General features: G+C 39.9%; 2 protein-coding genes and 1 pseudogene across 2 annotated transcripts; 1 reads left to right on the plus strand and 2 right to left on the minus strand.

The window, feature by feature from the left end:
- Nucleotides 1-6,630: 6,630 nt before the first annotated feature.
- On the minus strand, nucleotides 6,631-8,746 carry LOC125587540 (RING-H2 finger protein ATL79-like). The gene has a single exon (XM_048758250.1). It carries the CDS (start codon nucleotides 7,574-7,576, stop codon nucleotides 6,920-6,922), a length of 657 nt encoding a protein of 218 aa, XP_048614207.1. The 5' UTR covers nucleotides 7,577-8,746; the 3' UTR covers nucleotides 6,631-6,919.
- Nucleotides 7,670-10,028, plus strand: LOC106362780 (annotated as a pseudogene).
- A 36-nt stretch (nucleotides 10,029-10,064) lies between these two features.
- LOC125587539 (E3 ubiquitin-protein ligase RNF181-like) lies at nucleotides 10,065-11,108 on the minus strand. The gene has a single exon (XM_048758249.1). It carries the CDS (start codon nucleotides 10,860-10,862, stop codon nucleotides 10,191-10,193), a length of 672 nt encoding a protein of 223 aa, XP_048614206.1. The 5' UTR covers nucleotides 10,863-11,108; the 3' UTR covers nucleotides 10,065-10,190.

The raw sequence follows: 11,108 nt of genomic DNA on the forward strand, positions 1-11,108 counted from the left end.
CCAACATAGTTTTAATTTTTACCATTCGATAACTCTATACATTTTTGTATTGGCTGAATGTTACTATTTATTGTTGGTATTTATATAAGAGGCCACATAATATTTTTTTGTGCTTTAGGCCATCCCAAATTATGGGAAGGCACTGCTTATGAGATACATCGGAAGACGTTTCTCGTGTGCACAATCTTCAAGTTAGATTATATCAACCGGACGTTATACTAATGTTTCTAGTAGGAAATTTTCTTTTTACATGTATAATTACTATTGTTAGGTGTGGTAAAATATTATCAAAAGCCATGTAATGTAGTAACGTTAATTCCTCGGCATGTCAACATATTTTATTATCTAGGAGGAATTACCCAATTATTAAAGATTTAAGGTTCATATAAAGTTATAGTAATATGTATAATAAGTAAGACCAATGGCATTTTCTGTAATTATTCTAGTTATAGATGGCTATTTAATTTAAGGGTGTGAAAGTATATATAGAATTGACACCTTAGCAAAATGACCTTTTTGTTAATAAAATACACATCTAAGGTTATTTTTTATAATTGCTTCTCCTGAGTTAGACTGCTAAAGTTGTTGTTACCTTTTACCCCTCACGACAGGGTCTACGTAACCAAGTAGCCATTTTCCAAGCTCAGCTTATGGAGTGTCATAGGAGGCTAAGGTGTGAAAATATTATACTTTCTTCAGTCTTTCAACTATCTTAAAATCTTGTTTTAGTCATATTTGAATCTTCCTTTTCTTCTTATGGTGGTTGTTTTCAGTTGCTGGAAGAACATTGATAGAATAGAAAACACTGAACATCTCAATTTACTAGAAGAATCGCTGAGGAAATCTATTGTAAGAATCCAGATTCACAAGGTGAGTAAATTTATTTTCCTTTCAACTCAATCATATGAACATCAGTTACAAAAACGGTTTCCTTTACTTTGCAGGAACATTACGGAAAGAACCAGCTTTTACCAATTGAATGTACAACAACACATTTTAAAACCATTAGTTCTCTCTCCCCTCTCTCACTTTCTGTCTTCATGAGGACAACTTCTTAACCAGGCCAAAGCCTTTAAACTGCAGTTTCACAGTGTGATACTAGTGTAGCGCAAGCTACATATAACGCAAGTAATCTATTGATTCCGATAATGCATGGATTAAATGCCTTCTTGAGATTGTTGAGAGTCGAAGCTCTATCCGAAAACAAGGTTTAGAGTTTTATAAAAGCTCTTTTTATTAAATCAAATAAGTCATGCCTTTTACAACACCTAAGGCATCGATATATATAGCAAAAGAAATAGCAAAAGCCCTAAAGAATAAGGATCATAAGGTTTCCTTATCTTTGTTAACAAAGGAAACCGATAAAATTATGTAAACTAAAGGAAAAAGAAATAAAGTAAAAACCAAAGCCAAGAAGGAGGAGGATGACGCTGCATCAAGTCTCCCGGGGTAAGAAAAGATTCGTCCTCGAATCTTCAGGAACATCATGTGGAACGTAGGGAACCAAATGCTTCACATTAAAAACATCTGAACATCGAACATTTGCAGGCAAAGCTAGACGGTAAGCGTTGGCATTGATTTTCTCCACAATTTCTAGAGGACCAATCTTGCGAGCTTTCAGTTTGTTGTATTCACTAGGAGGAAAATGCTCTTTAGTTAAGACAGCCCACACCTTGTCTCCCACTTCGAACTGAACATCACGGCGATGCCTATCCGCGGCTTCCTTATACTGAGCTGACGTGAGGCGGAGGTTATCGTGTACTTGTTGATGGATATGTGAGATGCCAGCCACGAAATCAACGGCTTCACCATGATCACGCGTAGCATCTGGCACCACACCTAAGTCAATAGGACCACGAGGAACTATGCCATAGATGATGCGAAAGGGACTGAACTTGGTGCTCCTGTTGATGGCATGATTAAAGGCTAACTCAGCTTGACAAAGAATTGTATCCCAAGCGCAAATGTTACTGCCTACCAAGCAACGAAACATGTCGCCTAAAGAACGATTAACAACTTCGGTTTGTCCATCTGACTGGGGATGATATGCCGAACTCATATCAAGACTTGTACGTAACAACTTCCAAAGAGTGCGCCAAAAGTGACTTAAGAAGCGTGAGTCTCGATCGGAAACAATCGACAAGGGGAGTCCATGGAGTCGATATACCTCGCGAAAAAAGAGTTGAGCAACCTGAACCGCATCTGTAGTCTTCTTGCAAGGCACAAAGTGAGCCATCTTTGAAAAGCGATCCACGATGACAAAGATTGAATCATGGCCCCGTTGTGTTCGAGGAAGCCCAAGAATGAAGTCCATGCTGATATCTGTCCATGGTTGCATTGGTATTGGCAATGGCATGTACAACCCACCATTAGACGCATGACCTTTGGACGTTTGGCAGACCACACACCGTTCAATGAAGCGAGCAACATCGTCGGAGGAGTAGGAATTGAGAACCATCTTGAGTGTACGATCACGGCCTATGTGGCCTTCAGTATGTAGTTCTTGAATGATGCGCAAATGCCAACTGCCCTCTGGTATACACAACTTATTATTGCGAAAGAGAAAGCCATCCTAGACTGCAAAATCTGTACGCGTATGGGAGTGTACTTCAAACCAGATTCGCCCGAAGTAAGGATCAGTAGCATATAAGTCAGCTATTGATGCGAGTACAGGAACAGTCGTATGAAACGTTCCAAGGAGAGTATGGCGTCGACTTAAATCATCAGAAACTTTGTTTGTTTTACCAGATTGATGCCGAATAACAAAAGTAAATTGATGCAAATAGGCGATCCATGAAGCATGCCACGAAAATATCTTAGACTGACTATCCAGATGTTTCAAGGCGTCATGGTCGGTGAAAAGTATAAACTCCTGGTGAAAGAGATAGTGACGCCAATGTTGGATAGCTTGAACGATGGCATAGAATTCAACGTCATAGGTACTATAACGGGCACGAGAAACGACGATCTTCTCACTGTAGAAAGCTATGGGGCGACCTTGTTGGCTTAGGACTGCGCCAACGCCAGTCTTACATGCATCACAATGTAGCTCGAAGACTGTCGTAAAGTCGGGTAAGGCCAGAATAGGAGCCGACACGAGGTGGTCTTTGATTATTTGAAAAGCCTCTTCAGCCGCTGTCGTCCACGTGAAGGAAGTTCCCTTCATACAATCTGTAAGAGGAGCAGTCATGGCACTGAAATTTCACACGAAGCGACGGTAGAACGAAGCCAAACCGTGAAAACTACGGACTTCTGTGATAGTCCGTGGAACCGGCCAAGACTTAATCGCTTCAATCTTGTTTAGATCGACCTACAGTCCTTTCGCGGCGATTATGAAACCTAGAAACAGAAACTGAGACGTCCCAAAAACACACTTCTTACAGGCTGCGAATAATTTTTGTTGTCGCAGAACTTGAAGAACATCGTGCAAGTGTTGTAGGTGACTGTCGAGACTACAACTGAATACTAGGATATCATCGAAATAGACTACGATGCATTTTCCAATGAATGGACGAAGGGCCTGGTTCATAACGCTCATGAAAGTGCTAGGGGCGTTAGAGAGGCCGAAAGGCATGGCCAACCACTCAAACAGTCCTTCACGGGTTTTGAAAGTTGTTTTCCATTCATCGCCTGGAGGAATACGAATCTGATGGTAACCACTCTTAAGATCTAACTTCGAAAAGATAGATGCTTTGCCTATTTGATCAAGGAGGTCGTCGAGATGCGGGATGGGAAAACGGTAACGAATGGTTATTTTATTGGTAGCTCTGCTGTCGACACACATACGTCAAGTACCATCTTTCTTTGGGATTAGCAAAGCGGTAACCGCTGCTGGGCTAAGACTTTCACGTACACGACCCTTTGCTAAGAGTTCTTCCACCTGCCTTCGTAGTGCATCATGCTCTTGTGTACCCATCCGATAATGAGGTTGGTTCGGAAGGGTAGAGTTAGGCAAGAGATCTATGTGATGTTGAATGTCTCTAAGAGGCAGTAGACCGGTAGGGAGGTCCGGTGGGAAAACTTCCTCAAAAGAAGACAAAAGTGGGCCGAACTCTGGTGGAGTGTCCATCAGAGGTGAAGAAGAAACTAGTGCCGCGACCAATGCCCTTACCTCTTCTGAGTTTCGAAGTTGAGCTTCGAAAGCTGCTTTCGGTGGGGAGAGAAGAGTGACTCCTGGTTTTGACGTTGACGATGCTGGTGTTGCAGGGGTCTCGTCTGCAGGAGCTACCTCTGGAGATGGTAATAAGGTAATAGTAAGTCCCTTAAACTCGAAACTGTAGGTATTAGCCTTGCTGTGATGGGTTACATCCTTATCGTACTGCCAAGGGGGCCCAAGGAGAAGATGGCATGCATCCATAGGAACAACATCACAGCAAACACAGTCTAAGTAGGATCCAATTGAGAATGAAACCATGACTTGACGAGAGACTGTGAGTTCAACGCCTTTGTTGAGCCAAGGAAGTTTATATGGTGAAGGATAAACAATGGATTTGAGATCCAGTTTCTTAACGGCTAGTGCCGAAATAACATTGGCACAACTGCTCGAATCCAAAATAAGCTTGAAAATCTTGCCATGAATGGTGCATGTGGATCGAAACAAGGTTGTACGGAGTCACGATTCTTGGTTAGAACGAGGGAGAAGGCAGTTGCGTCGAAATACTAGTGCGTGAGCACCTGTATCACCGGCAATCAACTCTGTCTCTGTCTCTTGGTCCGACCCGGAGGTGTCATATTGTGGTTCCTCCTCAAAATTAGCATCCTGGTTGAGTAACCCGCGACGGTTTTGATGAGGACATGCAGATTTTATGTGTCCGTTTTCACCGCAAGAAAAGCATCAAAGAGCCCTTGTTCGTCGAGATCGATTTTGGGCGATGGAATCTGTTGCTGAAGCTGTTGCATTCCCAGTACGTGGAATAATAAATTTATTGGTAGTTTCCGATGCGGTCGCTGTACTCGTCTCCGTGTTTTGAGAGGTGGCAGCTCGGGATCGTGCCGTAGAGGTTCCCCAAGAAGAGCGGTACTGAATTTCCATCGCGAGAGCGCGTTGGTGTGCTTCCGAAACCGTGAGAGGGTTAAACTGCTACCATGCGGAATTTGATAGCGCAAACCGCCGATGAACCGTGAGGCAAGTTGTTCCTCTGTTTTGACGAGGGTTGTTCGAGCAACCATATGAAAGAAGTCTGTTGCGTATTCGTCGACCGTACGAGTTCCTTGTCTGAGAGATTGTAGTTTTTTGTAGAGGTTTAGTTCGTAGTTGTATGGGAGAAATGCACGACGCATGTGTTTCTTGAGTTGTTCCCATGAATCGATACGAGGCTTACCCGATCGGCGTCGAGATTCTTTAATATGTTACCACCACGCCATTGCTCTGTTTTTGAAGCGTGATGCGATTAAAGGAACACATTGATCTCCCGGAATTCGTTTGAATTCTAAGATTTCTTCAATGGAGCTTACCTAATCTAAGAACTCCTCGGTGCTAAGGTTTCCCGAAAACTCAGGAATCTCAACCCAAAACCCGGAATCCCATCGTCCTTCTTCAGGCTGAATTTCTCGTCTATTGAGTTGATGCTCAGCTTGAGTGGCGACACGATCTTGGTGACGGACGTTTTGAGGATTAGCGAACAAGTTTTCTGCAAGATCATCATCAGAAGAGTCTTCCCCACGGGCGTGTTGATGAGCGAAACCTTGTTGTTGATGCTGAGCTGCGTGACCCGGATTGTTCTGTTGTCGTTGCATAGCGGTTGCGAGGGCTGTTTCGACGGCGTGAAGAAGAGTATCATGAAGTCTGGCGGTAAAGTTCTCCAACGTATTGCGGAGTTCTTCTTGCTGTTTTTCAGGTGTTTGTTTTCGTGGAGGGCATGATGATGGATGAATTCGTTGAAGAGGTCATCCGGAAGGAACAAAGATCGAAAGTTTGGATTGAGAAATCAAAACCTAAAGTCTCTGATACCAACTAGTGTAGTGCAAGCTACATATAACACAAGTAATCTATTGATTCTGAGAATGCCTGGATTAAATGCCTTCTTGAGATCGTTGAGAGTCGAAGCTCTATCCGAGAACAAGGTTTAGAGTTTTATAAAAGCTATTTTTATTAAATCAAATTAGTTGTGCCTTTTACAACACCGAAGGTATCGATATATATAGCAAAAGAAATAGCAAAAGCCCTAAAGAATAAGGATCATAAGGTTTCCTTATCTTTGTTAACAAAGGAAGCCGATAAAATTATGTAAACTAAAGGAAAAGAAAATAAAGTAAAAACCAAAGCCAAGAAGGAGGAGGATGACGCTACATCAGATACAGTTGCCTTTGGTGATGGGAGATAATAATACTATGCAAGAAGCTCACTCCATGTCTTGGCCTCCTGATAAAGATAACCAGCAAACAATACTACCTGGTGATTCCAGCTTTCTTCCCCATAGGTAAGAGTCCTAAGTCGCAGTATATAAATGTCTACCTGGTGATTCCAGCTTTCTACCTGGTGATTCCAGCTTTCTTCCCTATATGATCCACCAAAATTAATGTCTCTTTATCTTTGGTGATTGCAGCAACTGAACTAACTCAAGAGAGCGCTCATGTATGTAATCTATTCTAGGATGATGACTGGACTTATGTCTGAACAAGGACTAGTTTCAGACTTCCAGTCATTGCTATAATCTCCATATATATATATATATATATATATATAGAGAGAGAGAGAGAGAGAGTGTGTACATGTATAAGGTTTTAGTATGTATGAGAGATTGTGAAATATAGTTTATATGTTGATGTTGGCTAGGTGTTGCAAAACATGGTATATTGATACTATATAAAGAACATACTCAAAAGAACAAAACAAAAGGATCTCGGATGGAAAAAGATATTTAACAATGAGTTATTAATACAATAAGTAACCGAAGTTCAACCCTACAATCTTGACATACTATAGTTCATCTTGACATGGCAACTCGAGACGACACAAAGGACAAACATGACTGGTCTCAAACCACTTTACGATACACTCATCGTCAAACTCATGTCCACATGATAAAGTCACAACCATTCCTCCATTGCTAAACTCTTGCAAACAAATCCTGCACTCTTCCAAGCTCATCATCTTCTTCTTTTCCTTTTTAATCTTCTTGTTGTATATTTTCCTGGTTAGCGACTTGACAACGAGCTTGCTAGCTTGTCGAAACCGGATACTGATAGTTTCATCAAACGAGGCTTGAGCAGCTTCTTGAACCTCAGAGTCATCATCATCATCATCGAGATAATCAGGAATAAGATCCAACCGAACTTTCAAAGCACATCCAGGAGAGTACTCGATACTTGCAGGGCAAGTTACCTCATCAACATAAACAATTAGCTCCAGTATCGCATTATCGATAAAATCTTCGTTGATTCCGGCTTCCAGCAAGAAGTAGTTCAAGTCTTCTTTTGTTGTACACTCGTCGTTCTCTATGAAGTCTCTTGCAAGCGACAGAGCCGTGAACGTCGAGTTATCATCTTGGCCAAAGATCCTTGCCGTTACTCTGATTATGCCCACATCGTCTGGTTCAGGGTAGTTATCTATTTCGTGGGATAATCTGTGTTTCATGACTACTTACGAAAGCAAATATCAGTCGAAAAAACAGAGTTTAACGCTTTTTTTTTCTCTTTGATAGTCGCTCTGAAAAAAGAAACTGAATCGATGAACTTGATTTGTTCTAGGGTGACTTATTTATAACACAAGGACTAGTTTTTATCTAACGTTTTTAGTCGGTTACTTAATAGTATTTGTTTAGTATAACCTAGTAATACGATTTATGATTTCCTTTTTCTTTTCAAGACGATTTATAATTTCCTTTTTCTTACAGACGACAGAATAACAATTTCCTTTTTTTGCAAATACTATGTTCTTTCCTTTTTTTTGCAAATACTATGTTCTTGCAATCATAAAAACAAAAACAAATTGAAATATAAATGACATAATGATTAAACGAGAAAGGACAAATAGGAATGAAATAATAAAAACAAAAAACAAAAACAAATTGAAATATAGATGACATAATGCACTGAGAGGTTATTTCTAAGTTTGCTCAATTAACTCCACAAGAAAGGACAAAAAGGTAAGGTAAGCCTTATTATGTAAAAGTATAGATTACTCTCAAGTCTCAACCCTATCATCTAATTTGTGCTATTGAACTAAAATAAAGTGTTGTGTTTTTTTTGACATAACAGGAAGCTGGAGAGCCTTGAAGTAAAGAATAAACCTCACCTGATTACTTCCTTTCTCATCAACGTTTTTGTTTTGTTTGACATACGTATCTGAGCTTATTTGTTTTTGCTCCATTGCAGGCATTAAAGAAGACTTCTAAGAAAGCTTGATCATGATGTAAACATACATGAGCTTTTAGGAGCAAGGTACCTGCTATGAATTCATATAACTACTAACCATACTTTTGTGTTTAATAAGCCTCTGAGATGGTGTCTTCTCTTTATGTTGCAGGAATCAAACTATCAAGGTATGTATCAACCATCATGGTTTCTTGAATTTTGTTAGATACTTTTAAAGCTCTCTGAGTCAGATTGCTAAAGGTTTTGTTACCTTTACCCCCACGACAGGGTCAAAGTAACCACTTAGCCATTTTCCAAGCTCAGCTTATGGAGTTTCATAGGAGGCTAAGGCCTAAGGTGTGGAAATATTATACTTTCTTTAGTTTTTCAACTATCTTGAAATCTAGTTTCAGTCATATTTGAGTCTTCTTCTTCTTATGGTGGCTGTTTTCAGTTGCTGAACAAACATCAATAGAATAGAAAACACTGAGCACCTCTTTTTATTGGAAAATCATCGAGGAAATCTATAGAAAAAGTCCAGTTTCACAAGGTGTGTGAAGTTTATGAGCACAGGTTAAAACCATTTTGTTCTCCATCTCTCACTAACTTTTTTGGGTTTCCAACTTAAAACAAATTGGCGGTAAGTGGATGTAAGTGGATTGGCTCAAATCCTTTATATATTACTTATGTCCCAGTCAAATCCTCAATGTGAGAACTTTATATTCTCACACACTATCTGTCTTCATGAGGACAATTTCTTAACAAGACCAAAGCCTTAATACTGCAGTTTCAAAGCGGGATACAGTTGCCCTTGGTGATGGGAGGTAATAATACCATGCAAGAGGCTCACTCCGTGACTTGGCTTCCTGATAACAGTAACCAGCAAACAATATTACCTGGTGATTTCAGCTTTCTTCCTAATAGGTAAGAGTTCAAGTCACAATATATAGTTACTATTCATTTCCAAAAATGCTCTCTCAAGTCATGCTCTACTGAATTGAAAACAGAGAGATGGATGGTTAGCTTCTCGTTTACTCAAACTGCTTCTTTGAGTCTGTAAAACAAGAAGACCAGAAATGCAACAAACCTTTGAGCAGTTTGAACAGCAAGGAGATGGTTGTTTGGGTTTCGAATAAATTGGGGAAGAATATTCGTATCCTACACCATTTGGTACTACTCTTGGAATGGAAGAAGATCATGAGAAGAAGATAAAAACTGAAATGGATTTGAACAACTTGCAACAACAACAAGATCCTTCATCAATGTTTGATCCAACAGCTAGTAGTAGTAGTAGTTGCTTTCAAATCCCTCATGATCAACCATGTTTGCCACTGATCATCATCATCAAAATTGGGTTTCAGAATCAATGTTTGGGTCAAACTTCTTACAACCAGGTTTGCGTTTTTCACACCTTCCATTGAAACTATCTAGATATATGATCCACTAAACTGAACATGTCTATGTATCCTTGGTGATTGCAGCAACCAAACTAACTCAAGAGAGGGCTCAAGTATGTAATCTATTCTATAGATGATGATTGGACTTACATCTTAAGAAGGACTAGTTTGAATGTATATATATAGAGTGTGTACCTGTATAATGTGTTAGTATGTATGAGAGCTTGTATCATGTACTCAGGGGAGTTTTAGGCATTTTGCATGTAAAAGATGTTGTCTAGGAACCTTATATTTTGTATAAATGATAATTAATATAATCAATATATATTGTTCCTATGTTGATGTTGGCCAGGTGTTTGAGACAACAAAAGATGGTATGTTGATACTACATAAAAACATACTCTGAAGTAACAAAACAACAATATCGGATTTAAATGATATTTAAACAATGATTTATTACAATAAGCAACCGGAGTTCAACCCAACAATCTTGACATGCTATAGCTCATCATCTTGACAAGGCAACTCGAGACGACACAATGGACAAACATGACTGGTCTCAAACCACTTTACGATACACTCTTCGTCAAACTCATGTCCACATGATAAAGTCACAACCATTCCTCCATTGCTAAACTCTTGCAAACAAATCCTGCACTCTTCCAAGCTAACCATCTTCTTGTTCTTCTTCTTTTCCTTTTTAATCTTCTTGTTGTATACTTTCCTGGGTAGCGACTTGACCACGAGCTTGCTAGCTGGTCCAAACCGGATATTGCTAGTATCATCAAACGAGACTTGAGCAGCTTCTTGAATCTCAGAGTCATCATCATCATCGAGATAATCAGGAACAAGATCCAACCGAACATTCAAAGCACAGCCAGGAGAGTACTCGATACTTGCAGGGCACGTTACCTCATCAACATAAACAATTAGCTCCAATATCGCATTATTGATAACATCTTCGGTGATTCCGGCTTCCAACAAGAAGTAGTTCAAGTCTTCTTTGCTTTTACACTCTTCGTTCTCATCATCTATGAAGTCTTTGGCAAGGGACAGAGTCGTGAATGTCGAGTTATCATCTTGGCCAAAGATCTTTGCCGTGACTCTGATTGTGCCCGCATCGTCTGATTCAGGGTAGTTATCGATTTCGTGGGAGAGTTTGTGTTTCATGACTACTTACAGAAGCAATATCAGTAGGCGAAACAGAGTTTAAAGTTTTTTGTTGTTGCTGATTTGCTCTAGCCTATAGGGTTACTTATATTTATAACACAAGGGCCAGACTGTTTATCCAATGCTTAGGTAGGAGGGCAAACAGTGGAATCACCCGGGCCCACCTAAAATCAAGCAAATTTAGTACTATAAAGGACCCAGATTTTTTTTTCTTCTTTTTTATGACAACAAGGGTCTAACTTTTCT

This window comes from Brassica napus, chromosome C5 (assembly GCF_020379485.1).
Source record: "Brassica napus cultivar Da-Ae chromosome C5, Da-Ae, whole genome shotgun sequence".
NCBI classification, from domain to species: domain Eukaryota; kingdom Viridiplantae; phylum Streptophyta; class Magnoliopsida; order Brassicales; family Brassicaceae; genus Brassica; species Brassica napus.